Raw genomic sequence first — 19,918 nt, 5'->3', positions numbered from 1 at the left:
AAGATGGAGCGTTCTGCCGAGAATAGGGGATGAATCCCAATCTGAGATTTCCCAAGCAAGAACCTGCACATAGGTTTTGCTCAGACTTCTAGGGATTTCAGCAGTGGCATTTGTCCTTTGTCATCTCTGAGAGCTGTGTTCCTGTTGGACCCTGAAATGAAAGGAGAGAGTAGGAGGGCAAGATCATCCACTCGTCTGTCTCTGATTCACTTTTGAATCACACTGCATTCCCTGCAGCTGTTACTTTTTGCTTTCCCTAGCGAGAGCAATTCATTATTCACTGTGGCCTGTTAACACAGTCTAGAGCAAAAGCTGAAAGTTTGGCTTCCTTAGGAGACCTCGGGACAAAAGAAACTGCACTTACTAGCATTTATGAAGTGCTTACAGTGGATAATGCAGTGTTCTTCTAAGAGCCAGGATAATTATAAGAAAAAATAAATGGACATAATCTCTGACTCACCAGAAATATTTCATCTAAGTGGATGAGGATGGATGCAGCCATTCATTCATTCGTTCAGTCATTTATTGAGCGCTTAATGTGTGCAGTGCGCTGTACCAAGCACATGGGAGAGTACAGTGCAACAATAAAGAGACACATTCCTCACCCACAATGAATTTACAGTCTAGAGCGGGGGGAGACAGATGTTAATATAAATAAATTACATATGTATACATAGATACTGTGGGGCTGGGGCAGGGGGTGAAAATGCCAACTCAATGAAAAAAGTTAATATTAAAAAATAAAAGTATCAGTTAAATAATATTTGGAGGAAGTAGCCTCTAGAGCCTCACTGCCCCGGGCCAAACAGTCCTTGGTGAGAAATGACCATGGTCTTCCCAGTGTTTTTAATGATGGAAGGCCAGTGTGCTTCCTATTCTGTGCTCTCTGAGGCAGAAGTTGGCTCCTGCCATGTGAGAAAGGAGAGGAGTTCAACCTCCCTAAGCGGTAGATGTTGGCCCCCAGACTGTAAGCTTGTTGTGGACAGGAAATGTGTCTGTTTATTGTTGTATTGTCCTCTCTCAAGTGCTTAATACAGTGCCCTGCACACAGCAAGCACTCAATAAATACAATTGAATGAATGAGTGATGAGTGACTTGCAGAAGCTTGGGCATTTGAAGGATCCAGGACATGGGTCTCAACTTTAGCCCGTCGTCTGCTGCTTGAAATCTTGGGGCGTTAGGTAAGGGGAAGATGGGAAGGCCCACATTCTTAGGAGGCGGGGGAGGAGTTGGAAAATATAGGGAGGGGTAATTGAAAGGTCATTGAAATAATAATAATGCAATTATTTGTTAAGTGCTTACTATGTGCCTAGTTCTGGGTAGATACAGATCAGATCAGACAGTCCTTGTCCCACATGGTGTTTATAATCAAAGATGAGGGAACCGAGGCACAGAGAAATGAAGGGACTTGCTCAAGGTCACAGCAGATGAGTGATGAAGCCAAGATTAGCTTCATCAGAATAGGGGATGAGTCCCAGTCGGAGATTTCCCAAGCAAGGATCTTAAAATGCCGTTGAGTCGTTCCCGACCTATAGCACCTCCATGGTCACACCCTCTTCAGTACTTTCATAAGTCATCTTCTGATAAAGTTCTGGTATGGGTATTGATAGAGTTTTCTTGGTAATGATATGGAAGTGGTTTACCATCATCTTCTGCACAGTAAAACCTTAGTCTCTGTCCTTGTCTTTGATCAACGTTTAGGTCCCTTGATCATCCGCCTTTGACTCTTTCTCCTGCCACTGCTGCCCGGCACAGGTGAAGTGACTTTGTCTGATGATTCGGCTTAGACCTTTCCATTATGGGTAGCCCTCTGTGGCAGAGCTCTAATATTTATCAGCAGACACAAACTCTCCTGCCACTATAAGGCATCGATAGATAGGAGAGAAGAAGAAGAAGAAGAAGAAGAAGAAGAAGAAGAAGAAGAAGAAGAAGAAGAAGAAGAAGAAGAAAAAAAATGTCATTCTTTCCCTCCAGACTGTAAATTCATTATGGGCAGGGAATGTGTCTGTTAAATTGTTGTGTTGTACTCTCCCAAGCACTTAGTACAGTCCTTTGCACAGCTGAGCGCTCAGTAAATGCAATTGATTTGGGTAGAACAGGAATTTAATCTTCATTTTTCATACAAGGAAACTGACACACAGAGAAGTTAAGTTACCTTGTCCAAGGTCACATGGCAGGCAGGTGGCAGACCTAAGTCTCCTGACCCTCTAACCGTGGTGCGCTTTCCACTCGCTGATTAAAATGTGGTTTGTACCCTTGTACTTGTGCCTTGTACTCTTGTACATCTGGGAAACACAAGTGAATGGGATATTTTACCATACTTTAAAAAAAAATGTTAAATTTAAAGCTCTTGATAGAAAAAGATCTTGGGTGAAGTGAAGGTCTGCTTTGAATTGTATTAAAGCTGTGCCAGCACTTGGAGGTAAATCTTGAGGATTTAATGAAAAGTTGCCATCCTAAAATGAGCCCTCAGTGGCACTTAATCCTTAAACAGTCCTTAATCATCCCTTAGTGGGTTAACAATAGTAGTAGCATTTTACATTGCTCTCAGCTGGCCTAGAACTCAGTTTGCATAGTGTCTTAATTTGCCCTCTCATTTACTCTCCCGGATGATGCAACACCACATCATCTTGTATTATCAATTGATTAATTTCACATCAAATAATTTTTTAGATCATTCAGATTAGGAAACCATCCCAAATCAAGCTCCAGAAAGAGTTTTCTAATTATATCATCCTCTCTGAATTGCTTACCTGATAGTGCACAGGCCAGGGAGTCAGAAGCTCTGCCACATGTTTACTGTGTGACCTTGGGCAAGTCACAATTTCTCTGGGCCTCAGTTACCTCATCAGTAAAATGGGGATTAAGAATGTGAGCCCCATGTGGGACAGGAACTGTGTTCAACCAGATGAATTTATATCTACCCTAGTGCTTAGAACAATGCTTGGCACATAGTAAGTGCTTAACAAGTACCGTTATTATGGTTATTGGGTAGTCTTCCAAAACTTTAGGGAAAAAGTTACCTAGAGTTAATTTTCATCATGTTTTAGAGGCAACTGGTCTTTTTGGTAGTTTTCTTTAAGAACTGACTTGATTTTAATGAGTTTGTTAGAATGTGACTTTAGCATTACTCACCACTCAATCCCAGCAAGTTCCCAAAAGACAAAATTTATTTTTCTCTTAAGTAATAGACTCTTCTAAAGTAAAAACCCAGGTTTTGTGCCGTCATCTTTGCCAGAACCTGACTTTTTAGAGTGGCATTTGGATAGAACATGGTGGAAGAAGAGGGGAATCTAGTTACCATAATTTGGTTGTGCATTGACTCTAACATGTTGTGACTCTGCCAAGAATGTGTTTCAATCAGGATGACAGATTCACTTGGCCAGGCTGTCCCTAGTAGTTTATTAGCATCGCAAAAAGGAGCCAATTGCAACTATGTAAAATTAATTGTTCAATCTGACTTTAAGCAGATTTTTCCCTTTAAGCTGTTTTCGACTATTGATAAATGCCAGATAAATCAGATAGATCAGATGCGGCGGTCCGGTTGAAACCAGTTTTATAAGGCTTTTTTTTTTTTTTTTTTAACTTCCACTACTTCCTTTAATTTTACCTGCTGTGACATATGCCATGTATTATTTCAGTTGCTTTCAAGCCATCTCCTTCTCATCCCTCAACCTTTTTTTTTAAAAAAAAAAAGGTTATTTATTGAACACTTTATATGCCAAAGCACTGTGCTAAATGCTGGGGTAATGAGATAATCATATGGATACAGATCTTATCCCACACAAGAGGTAGGAAAGACTGGTGATCTTAGCCTCTATTTTACTGATGAGATGATTGAGGTCCAGAGAGGTTAAGCAGCTAAAGTCACCCAGCAGGTGAAAAACAGAGCTAAGATTCATTCATTCAGCCACTGAGTTGTATTTATTGTGCTTATTGTGTGTAGATCACTGTACTAAGTGCTTGGGAAAGTATAACAACAATAAACAGTAACATTCCCTCCCCACAATGAGCTTATAGTCTAGAGGAGGGGAGACAGACATCAATGCAAATAAATAAAATTACAGATATGTATATAAGTGCTATGGGGCTGGGAGGGGTGAAGAACAAAGGTAGCGAGTTAGGGCAATGCAGAAGAGAGTGGGAGAGGAGGAAAAGTGGGGCTTAGTCTGGGAAGGCCTCTTGGAGGAGATGTGCCTTCAGTAAGGTTTTGAAAGGGGGGAGAGTAATTGTCAGATTTGAGAAGGGAGGGTGTTCTAGGCCAGAGGCAGGACATGGGCTAGGGGTCAGTGGCAAAAGAGGTGAGATCAAGGCAGAGTGAGAAGGTACAAAGGAACAAAGTATGCGGGCTGGGTTGTGGAAGGAGAGAAGCGAGGTGAGGTAGGAGGTGGCAAGGTGATGGAGGGCTTTAAAGCAAGTGGTGAGGAGTCTGTCTGATACGGAGGTGGGTGGGCAACCACTGGAGTTTTTTGAGGGGGGGGGTGACATGTCCTGAACATTTTCATATAAAATGAAAATGCCAGATAAATACAATTGAATGAATGAGTGATGAGTGACTTGCAGAAGCTTGGGCATTTGAAGGATCCAGGACATGGGTCTCAACTTTAGCCCGTCGTCTGCTGCTTGAAATCTTGGGGCGTTAGGTAAGGGGAAGATGGGAAGGCCCACATTCTTAGGAGGCGGGGGAGGAGTTGGAAAATATAGGGAGGGGTAATTGAAAGGTCATTGAAATAATAATAATGCAATTATTTAAGTGCTTACTATGTGCCTAGTTCTGGGTAGATACAGATCAGATCAGACAGTCCTTGTCCCACATGGTGTTTATAATCAAAGATGAGGGAACCGAGGCACAGAGAAATGAAGGGACTTGCTCAAGGTCACAGCAGATGAGTGATGAAGCCAAGATTAGCTTTTTTCTCTACTGTAGAGAAGTGTAAAGAAAATAGATTTATTTATTTTTTTAAAAAAATAAGAACCCGGGTCTCCTTGTGGAAATCCCTGTGGGCAGAGATCAGGTCTGCTAACACTATTGTCTTGTACTCTTTAAAGCACTTCAGTGCTCTGCAAGCAGTAAGCACTTCATAAATATCACTGATTGATTTTGACTCCCAACCTGTGCTATTTCCACTTGTTTTCCAGTGAAGTCATTTATTTCCCACTGAAATAATGTTTGGCACAATTATTTTTTTCACAAGGGGGTTTACAAGATACCTCATAATGGGTCCCAGTTTCTTTTATTTGTTTCTCAAATTTGTCAGCATTAAAACCCTTATTCTCTATTACTCAGAAGTTAGGAGAGTGAGAGTTCTGGGGGTGGGGTGGAGTCGGAGGGATATGTTTGTGTGTGTGTGTACAACAAAAGGGACCTTTTACATATCTCCACCCCATTTCATGTCAGCATCTCATTACCCCATCTTTGCTTTGCCAACCATTACTAAATCAGCTCCCGTCCACTTTGGTTCTTGTTTCTCTGTGGAATGTCTGGGTATGCCCACCTCCATTGCCTTATTCTACCACTTAGGGCTGTCACCTGCTGAGAGATTAGAACAGGTTAATCGGCAGTTTGAGGCATATAGATTTTTCTATTAAGCATTTGTTTGCCCTTTACCTTGTTCAATTCTTTTGCATTTGCCACTGATGTTCGGTTAGATAAAGATATGGTCATGGTCTGGTGTTCAAGAAGGAACACGTTTGGATTTTTATTTCACAATTTGAAACGCAAGGGGACAGAAAAACTGGACTTTAACTCACTAAATGTTGGAGGAGAACATTGGCTTTGATTGACCATTTTTACAAAAGTCTATTTTAGTTTGTAAGTTACTTAAAAGCAGAGATCGTGTCTACCAACGCAGTTGACCTCTCCCATGTACTCTGCACATGGTAAGCCCTCAAAAAAATTCCATGATTGGAACTTAATTATTGATTATCAATGCTAAACTGATGGCACTTTGATAATACCCAAGATTGGTGTATTGAGCATGCAGATACTCCCAGTGTCGAGTATGTATGGTTTAGATATGAAGGGAGTTAAGCCCTCTGATTATATCTCTGGGAATTTTGGAGAATGAGAAATAGTTGTAAATTGGATTGAGCTATTTAAGCATTTTGTCAATGTCCAGCAGTTTCCATAATGTAATTTTTTGACTCATTTTCTAATTTTTTTAAATTAATCTCTCATCTCCTCACCCTGTTTCCCACCTTACTGTGTCACCTATGCACTTGAGTCCTTTCCCCCTAAATCAGTTAGTTACCCTACCCCTTCAGCAGTTACGTACATATCTTCAGACGTGGTTGCTCCCCTAATAGACTGAAAGGTCTCTGTGGGCAGGGATTGTTTCTATTAACTCTATTGTATTGTACTCTCCCAAGTGTTTAGTAAAGTGTTGTGTGCACAGTAAGTGCTCAAGGGTTGATTACTTGGTTCCCCTACCTATAATTTATTGTTGGTCTTCCTTTAAGGGTGGATCATATCTGCTTATTCTGTTGTAGTCTCCCAAGTGCTTGCTAAAATGTTCAATGATTGACTGAGACAGAACTTTCCTAATCTGAGTCTGTGGGATTATCTTTATATTCTGTTCAGAGTTTAAAATTAATAATTGTTGGCCAAAATAAAACCCTCCACATTAGTTTTCAGGGTGAATTATTTAACTGGATAGGACTGTGAGAGATTATCTAGTCTACTTACCAATCAATCAATCAATGGTGTTTATTGAGCACTCTGTGTAGAGAGCTCTGTCTACCAAGTGCTTGGGGGAGTTCAGTACAAAATAGTTTGTAGACAAGTTCCCTGGCCACAAGGAACTTGCAGTCTAGACGGGGAGACAGACATTAAAATAAATTACAGATATATACGTAAATACTACAGGGTGGGGTGTGGGGTGAATATCAGGTGCTTAAAGGGTACAGTGCATTAGTGATGCAGAAGAGAGAGAGAGTTGAGTAAAAGAGGACTTAGTCTCAGAAGAACTCTTGGAGGAGATGTGATTTTAATAAGGCTTTCAAAGAAGGGAGAATGGTGATCTGCCCTATATGAAGGGGGAGGGAGTTCCAGGCCAGGGGAAGGATGTGGGCAAGGAGTTGGGGGTGAGATAGATGACCATTGGAAGTTTTTGAGGAATGGGGAGATGAGAACTGAACTTTTTCTTTTAAAGAAAAATGATCTACATAGGAGAGTGAAGTAAGTCCTGGAATGGGAAGAGGCAGGAGGCAGGGAGGTCAGCAAGGAGACATATGCATTAATCAAGGTGGGATATAAGTGCATGGATCTGCATAATATTAGTTTGGTTGGAGAGGAAGGGCAGATTTTAGTAGTGTTGTGAAGATAGAACTGTCAAGATATGGGGATAATTTAGCAATAATTTAATATTTGATAATTTAATAACTTTTAATCATTTTAAATAATCATTTGAATTGCAAAAATTATATTGAGTCCACCAAATTTCAATCAATGGTATTTATGGAGTGCTTACTATGCAGAGCACTGTACTAAATGCTTTGGAGAGTACAGTACACTAGAGTTGGCAGACACATTCCCTTCTCATGTTAAGCTCCTTGAGTCCCTCCAAACTTTTTCTGTCTTTCTATTCCTCCTCTTCCTAGTGCTAAACTATCAAACAAAGCAAATGTGGTGAGAATTCCCCACTCCTCAAGAATCTCCAGTGGTTGTCCATCCACCTCCATATCAAACGGAAACTTCTCACCATTGGCTTAAAGCACTCAATCAGCTCTTCCCCTCCTACTTTACGTCACGGATCTCCCACTACCATCTAGCCACACACATCACTCCTCCAACACTAAATCTCGCCTATCTCATTCATTCATTCAATCGCATTTATTGAGCACTTACTATGTGCAGAGCACTGTACTACGCTTAGAATGTACAATTCGGTAACAGATAATAATGATGATTTTTTGTTAAGCGCTTATTATGAGCCAAGCACTGATACAAGGTAATCAGGTTGTCCCACGTGGGGCTCACAGTCTTAATCCCCATTTTACAGATGAGGTAACTGAAGGCACAGAGAAGTTAAGTGACTTGCCCAAAGTCACACAGCTGACTACTTGTTTTGTTTTGACTGTTTTGCTTTGCTGTCTGCCTCCCCCATTTAGACTGTGAGCCCTTATTGGGCAGAGATTGTCTCATCTGTTGCCAAATTGTACATTCCAAGTGCTTAGTACAGTGCCCTGCACATAGTACACGCTCAATCAATACTATTGAATGAATTGAATGAATGAATGAAAGTGGCAGGGTAGGGATTAGAACTCATGACCTCTGACTCCCAAGTCCGGGCTCTTTCCACTAAGCCACGCTGCTATCTCATTATATAGCACTGATGGATTCAGTGCACAAGGAAGAGTAGCAGTTGCTAAGCCTTTTCTTTTCCACTCATAGTAGCTTTTCCTTCACATAATTGCTGTCCAGAACAATTATGATGTATTTCTGCAAGGAGAAAAGCGGTAGTATTCTAAAATTTGATCCGCTTTCTGTTTTCAAAAACACAATTTCAATTCCTTTCCTTTAGCTTCTCATTTCATAGTAATATGGCCCATGTTCCTAATATCCTCTCTTTTCATAACTTTTCTTGGTACAATAGTAGTCATTTCTCATGAGTGTGGCATTCTACATACTACAGCTTGTCGTATGAGAAGCAGCATTAATTCAATCGTATTTATTGAGCGCTTACTGTGTGCAAAGCATGCTGTATGAGAAGCAGCTTGGGCCTGAGAGTCAGAAGGCCGTAGGTTCTAATCCCGGCTCCGACACTTCTCTGCTGTGCGACCTTGGGTGCGTTACTTCACTTCTCTGTGCCTCAGTTACAGTTAAAATGGGGATTGAGAATGTGAACCAAATCACTGTCCAATCTGATTTGCTTATATCCACCCCAGCGCTTAGTACAGTGCCTGGTACAAAGTATGTGCTTAACAAATACCACACTTATTATTATTATAGACTGTGAGTCCCTCGTGGGACAGGGACTGTCTGACCTGATTAACTTGTATCCCTGCACCAGCACCTAGAACGGTGCTTGACATGTTGTAAGCGTTTAACAAATTTTTAAAAAATTATCCTGCATATTCAACAACACAGAGATTTATGGTAGCAGTTATCATTCCTTTTGTTATGCATACAATTTTAATGTATTAATGTATTTCTTCTCATGGAAAGACAAAGCTCAGAAGCATTTTCACCTTTTGATGTTTTCCAATATGAAGTTCAATGATATGAAGATATTCTTTCCGTGATATGCTAGTGTAAATGCAATGAAAATTTTGCAAAAATTATTTGAATGCATAAAAGAACCACTTGAACTGTGGAATTTGCAAAGGTAAAAAAAATAAGGCAAATGACACCCTGCTTATCCTTTAAATTTCTGCTGTTTGAATCTGACTTGAAGAAGTAGAATTCCCTAATAATGTTTTCAAATATTTGTATTCCATATGGATTTTATGAATCATAGACTGGATTATCATCAGTTCTCTGTTTTGCATTCTTGGCACATTACTGCCACTGATTGAAACTGCTATTGTAGTCTTTGCTGGAATTTGCTGTCTCCTACAGTGGTGAACCATCTGCCCTGCAGATCTTTTTCTACAAAGAATCAACATGTTTTCCTCTTGCCATTTTTCAGGAGAAAAAAAAATAGGTAGTCAGAAGAACCACAAATAATGTTGAAACCCCAAATAGATTATGAAATGTTCCAGATTTTCATGACAGATCTAAGAAGAATAGTGCAATAAATGTCATAATGAAGATCGAATATGAAATCCCCAAATAGCATAACTAATAAAAAAAGATTGACTTCAGAAAGTTGTGAAAAATGATGCTGAAAATACGGGCTCAGTTTAATGCGACCAGGTTCCCTGCTCTAGGTTTGATATAGTGTCGGATTATGAGCTTCCTTTTCACCGCTCCAAAATGCTTCCGGCAAGGCCCATCCACTGGGGATGCAGCAGCTACGGAGAAGTGAATAAATGGAGAAAGAGGCAATAAAACCTCTCTACTCCTCTTGCCTCTCTTCCTCATTGGCGGCACCATCCGCCATTGCAGCAGCAACCACAGCTCCATGTGTGGAACGGCTATGTTCTAGCTCTTTCCGGGTGGAAATAGCGTGGCCATTCTGAGGTTGTTGGGCTTCGTCAAGAATCTCTTGCCTCATGAAGATGAGCTCCTGCTACCCGGAGTCTGTGGATATTGGGATGGATAATAATAATAATTATGATATTTTTTAAGCGCTTACTGTGTGCCAAGCACTGTTTTAAGTGCTGGGGTAGATACAAGTTAATCAGGTTGGACACAGTTCCTTTTCCACATAGGATTCACAGTCTTACTCCCCATTTTGCAGATGAGGTAACTGAGGCAAAGAGAAATTAAGTGACTTGCCAAAGGTCACAGAGCAGACAAGTGGAAGAACCAGGATTAGAACTCATGACCTTCTGACACCTTCTGACTCCCAGGCCTGTGCTCTACCCACTCCACCATGCTGCTTCATTCCCTATTCCCTTTGGCTATCTGTTCTTTTCTCTTTACCCCTAGACTGTAAACTCATTTTGGGCAGGGAACTTGTCTGTTAACTCTGTTGTACTCTCCCAAGTGCTTACTACATTGTTTTGCACATAATAAGTGCTCAAGAAATACCATTGATTGATTGGATTGATTGATTTACCCCTTTCCCACCATCCTGCTCTTTTCCTCCCACCTTTCTGTCTCTCCTTCAGTCACTTTCTCTGTCATCTTCTCTCTCGATCACTTTCCTCCTCTTTTTTTCTCTTTCAATCTGCCTTTCTGTCTTTGAATGTTTCTAGCTACCTTTCTGTCTTTCCTGCTTATCCTCTTGAGGAAACAAGGCCTCATTTCTCTTGTATTCCCAGGAACCTGGCCACCTTAATTCACATGGTCCACAAAATGATCTGATGGTGATTTGTCGGACTCTGTTAGCGATTATTCATGTTCATACAATCTTGATTCATAGTGTACAGTACTATTGTTGATCTTTAACTGCTATGCAGTTAATTTCTGTTTAGTAGAATGCCTTTTGAATTAGGGATCAGTCCCAATTGGGGGATAATTATACTTTGATAGTGAATGTTATTGCTGTTAATTTAATTTTTAATGAGTTTAGTAAAGCTAGCAAATAAATTACTGCGCTATAACCATAAAAAAACATCTTTTTTGAAAATAAGTGTCTGTAATTTCACTGATTTTCCATCAGAGGACTTTGTGAAAGATTATTTTGAGGAAAGAGGCGCCATTATCTTGGAAGTGCAAATGACCTTCTCTGTGAATTTCAGGGTAGCTGAAGAGGAGCACAGGATGGTTGAAAATTGTGTGTGTGTGTGGGCTATCTTTCCTTTTTTTCTTACTCCTATAAATATTTTCAGTGCTTATTTGTTTAAAGTTCTGTAATTAGGAGTAATTAGGAAATGGATTTAATATCCCTGGATAAATTAGTCATGGTCACTATAAAATGAAACAAACTGATTAAGCGTGCAATTTAGAATGAAGATGATGAAAAACAAGGGACAGGCTTTCCTCTGCCTCGTAAGAATCTTGGATTCTTACAAATTCGCCTCCTCATTGAGTTGGTCTTAACTGTCAGTGCTCTGATTTACAAAACATTGTTTATTTTCAGGATGAAGATGAATTGGATTCCCATACCATGGTGAAGACAAATTCAGAAAGTGCAGGCACGATGAGGGCAACGAGCACATTGAGTGAGGGGGCACAAACCATGATTGAACATAATAGCACCATGTTGGAATCAGACTTGGGGACCATGGTGATAAACAGCGAGGATGAGGAAGAAGAAGATGGAACTATGAAAAGTACGTGCTTTTTTTTCCCTTAGGCAGTGCTTCAGTGCTTCTTCTTTCTTTTCTTACATTGGTGTAGTGTAGAACACTTGGTTATATTATCACATTAAAGCAATCCTTAAATCTGGCATTGTACCTTCCAAATAAGGCAGAGCATTGAACAATTATGATGGTTTAGAATTTGTAACCAACCTAATCCAATCATTCAGGCCCCAAAATTCCACTTAGCTTCAGGATTACTTACTCGGTTTTCTGCAGTGTGCTATTTAAGTGGATAATTGCTCAATCAGTGTGCAGATAAAACCTTTTCCAAGATAATTTGGAAAAAACTTGGAAAAAGAAAAATTGGGAAATAGCATGACCTAAGAGAAAGAGGACAGACCTTGGAGTCAGAAGACTTAGGTGCTAATCCTGGCTCTGCCACTTGCCTGTTTGTGTGACTTTGGTTAATCACTTCAATCAATCAATCAGTGGTATTTATTGAATGGTTATTATGTGCAGAGCACTGTTCTAAGCACTTGGGAGAGTTCAAGAGAAATTAGTAGACGGGGTTCCCTGCTCATAATGAGCTTACAGTTTCCTCACCTCTAAACTGGGGATTCAATACCTATGCTCCCTCCAATTTAGAATGTGAGTCTCAGGTGGACAAGGACTATCTGACCTGATGATTTTATATCTTCTCAATGCTTAGTATAGTACTTGGCATATTGCAAGCACTTAATAAATACCACAATTATTGTGATTATTATTATTGTTGTTAATACTAATAAAAATATTATCATTCCTATCATCCTGAGGTAGGTGACACCTCAGAGATTTTATACACTTTATAAGATGTGTGTCCTTCTTAGAGACTTTAATTAGGACAGCTTCCCTGAAATTTAAACAGATATTGTGTGAAAATTTTTCTCTTTTGCCTGAACCACAGGTTGAGAAGGAAAATCCAGAGTCACATGTCCTTTAATGGAGGGGTTGCATTTTTGCAGAATCCTGAATTAAGATAAATTCACGTCACAGTGCTCACCATATTGAGGTCTTGGTGCTTCTCCCTGCATTTCTCCTGTATCTGCAGTACTGGGTGGATCATGTCTATTGTGCACTGCTGTGGTCTAAAGCCACACTGTGATAGATTTGGGATTTATCTAAACTCATACTCTCCCACCTTGACTACTGCATCAGCCTCCTCGCTAATCTCCCTACCTCTTGTCTCTCCCCTCTCCAGTCCATTCTTCACTCATCATTTTTCCAAAAAAAACTCAGTCATAATAATAATAATGTTGGTACTTGTTAAGCGCTTAATATATGCCAAGTACTGTTCTAAGCGCTGGGATAGATATACAAGGTAATCTGGTTATCCCACATAAGGCTCACAGTCTTAATCCTGATTTTACAGATGAGGTAACTGAGGCACAGAAAAGGTAAGTGACTTGCTTATAAGTCACATAGCTGGCAAGCAGCGGAGCTGGCATTAGAATCCATGACCTCCGACTCCCAAGCCCGTGCTCTCTGCACTAAGCCACGCTGCTTTTCATCTCCCCTCTCCTTAAAAACCTCCAGTGATTGCTCATCCATCTCCACAAACAGAAATTCCTTTCCAATGGCTTTAAGGAACTGAATCAGCTCTCTCCATTCTACCTAGTCACACTGATCTACTACAATCAAATATACACACTTTACTCCTCTCATGACAACCTACTCATCTTCCCACCAAACCCTTGCCCACATCCTCCTTCTGGCCTGGAACTCCCTCCCCATTCATATCTGACAGACTACCATTCTCCCCATCTTCAAAACCCTGCTTAAATCACATCTCTTCCAAGAGACCTTTCTTGAGTAAGTTCCCTTTTCCCTTCCTTCTGCAGCCCTTCCACTAGTTTCCCTTCTTTTTGAGTCACGTGTGCATTTGGGTCTACCCTATCCCTACAGCACTTACATACATATCTGTAATTTACTATAATGCCTGGTGTGTGAGCTACGTGTTGTTAGGGATTCTGTCTACTGTACTGTCTCAAGCACTTAGTACAGTACTCTGCACATAGTAAGTACTCAATAAATGCCATTGATTATTAGGTGGTCCACAGAGAATCTGGTTTGGATCTTGCCAGCGAGCAAGAGCAGTAAGATGTCACAAAAGGTTTTTTGTTTTTGTAAATAGTTTTTTTGTTAAGTGCTTACTATATGCCAGGCACTGTACTAAGTGCTGGGGTAGACTCAAGATAATCAGGTTGGGCCCAGTCCATGTCTTACATGGGGCTCACAGTCTTAATCTCCATTTTACAGATGCAGTAATTGAGGCCCAGGGAAGTTGCCACAGTAAAATCCTTCTCTTAAAAGTGGTCATCCTGTAATATCGCTTCACTCTTCAAAATGTTGAAGAGAGGCTTGAGGAATGCTTAGTTTATCTCTTCCTCTCCTTGTAGAGATCAGCAGATTTTACATCTGCTTGACCATTTTTTGTGGCATTTGACTGCTAGGGTGATTTTTTCAGTATCAAAATTAATTTCACATCTTCACGTGTTCATAGTTTTTCTGTGTTTCGAGGACTCGGTTTTGATAGGATAGCGTGGAGTGTGCCCAAGTCGTTGCTTTGCAGGTTTTCCCACTGTCTTTTATAGGTCTGGGACCATCTTCTTTTAAAATGCAGTGGCAGTGTGAATGGGTTTTAGTGATGTCAAGTAGCTTTTGGTTTGATGCCTCTGCATAGCCTTGATTATTTCACAATAGTATCCTCTCTGATTTCCTGTTTGTCCTCTAATTTGATTTGCATGTCACAATGTATACTTTTCAAGACATTCTTTTGCAAGAGTAATGAGGAATTTCAGCCTATGGTTGATATTTTCCTTGTTTTGCTGCAAGTATGGGAGGGAGAAAGAAAGAGAGAGGCGTCCCCATTCTATCCCTAGCTTGGACAGTGGCTTGCAATTGGAAGGCAATTTGCTACAAGTCAAAACTTGCCTGCGCTGGGCAGCAGCGACATGGAAGAGATTTGAGGGCCGAGACTCAGGTTTACTGCGCAGAAGGTTTTTAATGGTGAACCGCTTCCATATTTTTACCAAGAAAACTCGGTGGATGCACTACCAGAAGGATTGTAGATGGAGAATGGGGCGTTCCGGCAGAGGTGTGTCCATGGAGTGGCTATGGGTCAGAGACGACTCGACAGCATAAGACAAGACAAGTCCTTTATTCTCTCTGAGTTACTTGAATTTATCTAGTCTTGGTGGCATTGACAAGCTATCACCAAGGTTATGACGGCTACCTGGTGAAAACGATCAAAGAGAATGACCCATTCCCCAGTCAGTCAATAAATCGGATTTATTGAGTGTTCTGTGCAGAGCACTGTATTAATAATAAACTGTAGATATGTACGTAGGGCTGAGGATGAGGTGAATATCATGTGCTTAAAGGGTCCTGATCCAATTGCCAAGGTGATGGAGAAGGGAAGGGGTGTAGGGGAAATGCAGATATTTCTCAGAGGAGATGTGGTTTTAATAAGGCTTTGAAGGTGGTTTTGAGCCCTCTTGGTTATTTGGAACCCTCTTTGGCTCTATTGATTGTGTGGTCAATATAAGCTTGGAGCATTAGTTCAGCATTTTTCTCTGCAAGCCAGCAGTGATCTGAGTATGTCTTAAAATCACATCTTCTCCAAGAGGCTTTAGCAGATTATTCCCTCTTTTCCTTCAACTCCCCTTTCCCTCTCTGTGGTCTATGCACTTGGATCTATGACTTTTGGGCATTTGATATTCACCCCACCCTCAGCCTCACAACAGGTTATATCTCAAAATTGTACATTATAAATTATTTAATGTATTTCTCCCCCTTCAGACTGTAAGCCCAATGTGGACAGGGAACATCTCTACGAACTGTTATACTCTCCTAAGAACTTAGTACAGTGCTCTCCACACAATAAGCACTCACTGAATACCATGGAATGATTGATTAATAGTCTTTCAGGTCACTGTGCTGCAGTATGATATGACACAAACTTATCTTCTATATGAAGCACCGTGACTTAGTGGTAGGAGCACGCACTTGGAAGGCAGAGTACATGGGTTCTATTCCTGGCCCCAACACTTTTCTGCTGTGTGACCTTGGGCAAGTTACTTCACTTCTCTGGACCTCAATTCTGTAAAATGGGAATTAAAACTGTGGGACCCTCATGGGACAACCTGATTACCTGGTAATTACCCCAGCGGTTAGAACAGTGCTTGGCACATACTAAGCACTTAACAAATGCCATTATTATTATTATTATTATTATTATTATGAGAGTAGTGTATACTGTATGGTAAAGTTCAGAGATCTGTAATCTCTCGGCAAGTTCCTGACATCTAAAATTACAAATCAACACCTCTCCGACCCCTCCCAAAAAACCCTAAATATTTCCTTCATGAATTATAAAATATTTAATACTACCTTGTAACCTATGTGAATTTAGGAGAAATCTTTACTGCTACTAAGGTTTAGTTGATAGTCAAAATCAGGTGCAGTCAGGACACTGCCAATGGCATCATAAACAGGCTTTTAAGAGCTTCAGCAGAAAAGATTATGAACAATCAAACTAAGGAACGGTGACCCTAGGGGAGATGAATGATTTCATAAAATACTTAATTCCTGTTGCAATTTGTTTTGATCCCTAACATTTTCCATAGGAATGTATTTTAAAGGTAATAAAAAGAACATAAAAATAGGGAACAAATATTTTAAGGAACGGGATGGTAATTATTAGAAGCTTTTTAAAAGCAAACCCAGAGCTCAAATGTTACGGTTAGAGGTATGCAACTTTCAAGCCTGTGTAAGGAGAAAGTTTAATCGCTATGAGCAGAGGTTTTGTAAAGACTGGGTACCAAAAGATCGATTCAAATGCAATACCAAGTAATCCAAGCACCAGTGTGACAAACAGCTGTTCCTTTACATTTCCAGTATGGAAATGGTCTGTCCCAGAGCTTTCTTTTCAATCACACCTACACGCGTGGAAAAGATCTCACCATTATACAGTCACATAAATCCCACCGTATATTCAATACACTATTGTAGGGGTTGCATTAAGGCAAAGCCCCACATCTAATCAAATTCATATTGTAAGAATCAATCAGTAAATAATATTTAGGGGGTCCGTTCTGTAGGCAGAACAAATTTAAGCATTTGAGAGAGAATGAAATTAGTAGATATGATCCTTAGCCTCAAGGAATTTACAATAATAATTATGGTGTTTAGTACGTATTTACCTAAGGCCAGACAAGATGCTAAATGCTGCACAGAGAAGCAGTGTTGCCTAGTGGGCTAGGGAATCAAAAGGAACTAGGTTCTAATCTTGGCTCTGCCACTTGTCTGCTGTGTAATCTTGGGCAAGTTACTTCACTTCTCTGTGTCTCAGTTGCCTCATCTGTAAAATGGGGATTAGTAAGACTTGTGAGCCCTATGAAGAACATGGACCGTGTCCAAATGGATTATTCTGGATCTTCCTCAATGCTTCGTACAGTGCCCGGCACATACTATGATTGCATGAATAAAAAAAATCTGTGGTAAAAACAAGATAATCTGGACACATTCCTGTCCCAGATGGGGTTCATGTCTAAGCGGGGAGAAGAGGTATTTTGTCCTTGTCTTCCAAATGAGGGAGGGAAGAGGAGGAGGTGCTTACAGCAGTTGCTGCTGATTAGCACTCATTCACACCTTCATCTCATCCTTAGCCGAAGGATGAGCTCACACAAGCTGAGGTGAGGAGGTGGAGAAGGTGGCTGCAATTAGTGTTTATCAGCGCGCATTGACACTTCTGCAGACAAGCCCTAAGGTCTTCTCTTATGTTGTCCAGTCATCTCAGACCCATAGCGACTCCATGGACACATCTCTCCCAGAACTCCCCACTCTCCATCTGCAATCGTTCTGGTGGTGTGTCCATAGAGTTTTCTTGGTAAAAATACAGAAGTGGTTTACCATTACCTTCTTCGGCAAGCCCTAAGATGGGTTCACAGAAACTGAGGCTGGAAGGATGACGGTCGGCAGGACCAGCAGGCTTGAGAAGAGCAGCCCAGAACACTAGAGCGTCCAAGTATTCAACTACCCATGACCGAGGCCAGGCCAAGAGTGGCAGAGACTCTACCAGTTGACAAACACAGACACCAGGGAAGGACAGCTGAAGCAGCTCCCACTGTGGGTATTAGAGGCTTTGGCGTTAACTTTACACACAGTGAGCTCTCAATAAATACCACTGAAGGAATTTCTCCATGTCCTTCGCTTCCACCTTAGCCTAAAGAATGCTGGCAGCATCAGTTACTAGTCTGGCCAGCTTAGAGTTTCCTGGAAAAGCTGCGTAGTTTAGCGGATAGAGCACGGGCCTGGAGAGTCAAAAAGGATGGTTTAGAGGATAGAGCACGGGCCTGGAGAGTCAAAAAGGATGGTTTAGCGGATAGAGCACGGGCCTGGAGAGTCAAAGAGGACCTGTGTTCTAGTCCCGGCTCTGCCACGTGCCTGCTGTGTGACTTTGGACAAGTCACTTCTCTGTGCCACAGTTACCTCTTCTGTAAAATGTGGATAAGAGTGTGAGCCTCATGTGGGAAAAGGACCATGCTTTTAAATTAATACTTAATATAATTTAAAGATATGGACATAAGTGTTGATGGTCACACATCCACACAGACGGGAGGAGGAGCTGGGGAAAAGAGGGCTTAATCAGGGAAGGCCTCCTGAAGGATGTGATCTTAATAATGCAGCCTTGCCAACTCAGGATAGACCTGCTCAAAACAAGCATCCGTGCACACGGTTCGGTCAAAATGACATTAGCCCTGCCCATAATTCTTGCATGGATTTTCTTTTATTGGTTGGGAACCTAATCCCCACCTTCTGCCATGTAGTGGTTGCTGACATTTTGATGAAAAGTAACTTCCAAAAATGGCAAGGGCAGAATACACTGGGAATAACTGCTAAATTGAATTACTTTTTGCTGGTAACTGTTACCACTTTGATTGTGAGGCATGGAATCCTGGCTGGAAGGCACTTTGAGTTGCTACATAGTCTATTTCTTAACTTCAAGCAAACTCCCATCTGAACAATATCAGACATAAGAGCATATCAGACATAAGAGCCTTTCCTGCTTTTAAATATTTTTTAAAAGGAGGTTTCTTTTAAAAAGAAAGGGATCCTATTCCACCCTTGGTAATCCATTGCAGTCCTTAATCATTCAGTGGTGTATTTTGAGTGCTGTTTGCCGAGCACAGTACTAAGTGCTTGGGAAATTACCACACAATAAAGTTGGTAGACACAATCTCTGCCCACAGGGATGACAGCCCACAACTCCTTAATAACTCTCTGAATCAAGAAACTTCCTTTTATCAAAACAAGGCCCTCAGTGCTCCAGTGTGAACCAAATTCTTCCTCCTTTACGTGGTGTTTTCCTCAGATGGAAAACAGCTGATTGCTATATTCTGGCAAGAGTTCTTCATCTATCTAAAGACCCATCTAGAAGACCTATATCAAACCATCTTCAGACTGAAGAAATTGTTCTCTCACTTTTTCCTTAGAGATCTTATTTTCTAACTTTGTAATCATCTTTGTGACTGTCTTCTGAACCTTTCCATGTTCTCAACATCCTTCTTTAATTGTGGAGTGAGGGGAAAAAAGTAACCATCAGGAGCTCCTGGATTGTAATTATGGCTCTCATATGTATTCACTTTGTAGCTTTCAACAACTAATTTATGAACTATTCTCAGCGTCTTTAATCAGACAGAACACCCACATCAAAGATTTTTGGAAGAATAAAATGATGTGAAAAAATCAGGTACTTAAAAGTTATGAGAACTCTGTATTATTATAGTCACGTTCTCTATGCCTAAATTAAATTTTGCTAAAATGGGATTTTAAAAAAATCATTTTTTAATTTTCATCAGGATTTATCATTTGTTCAGAAATGTAATATGTCTTCAAGTGATCATTGGTAATAGTGGGTTGCACCTTTACTGTTGATATTAAAGCCTTTGTAATTTATTTTCTTTAAGTTGTAAGGAATGTATGGCAGGAAGGAAGTAAGACTTCTTTCTTGAAAATGTCAAAGGCAGACGTTTCATTGGTACGTAATTTCTTTGAGCTAGAAAAAGAAAGATAATGGAGGAAC

The 19,918-nt window shown here is 40.6% G+C and overlaps 1 protein-coding gene across 1 annotated transcript in view; it reads left to right on the top strand.

Annotated features, from left to right (window-relative positions):
- STK3 (serine/threonine kinase 3) overlaps positions 1-19,918 on the top strand; it is a 325,768-nt gene that overhangs the window by 213,394 nt on the left and 92,456 nt on the right. The window contains exon 9 of the mRNA XM_029063333.2: positions 11,631-11,823. Coding sequence (XP_028919166.1) covers positions 11,631-11,823 — 193 coding nt within the window. The remainder of the gene's footprint in view (positions 1-11,630; positions 11,824-19,918) is intronic.

The sequence above is a fragment of the Ornithorhynchus anatinus genome, chromosome 4 (assembly GCF_004115215.2).
Source record: "Ornithorhynchus anatinus isolate Pmale09 chromosome 4, mOrnAna1.pri.v4, whole genome shotgun sequence".
NCBI lineage: Eukaryota > Metazoa > Chordata > Mammalia > Monotremata > Ornithorhynchidae > Ornithorhynchus > Ornithorhynchus anatinus.
Note: the sequence above shows the minus strand (reverse complement) of the source record. Positions and strands in the feature narration are given on the sequence as shown.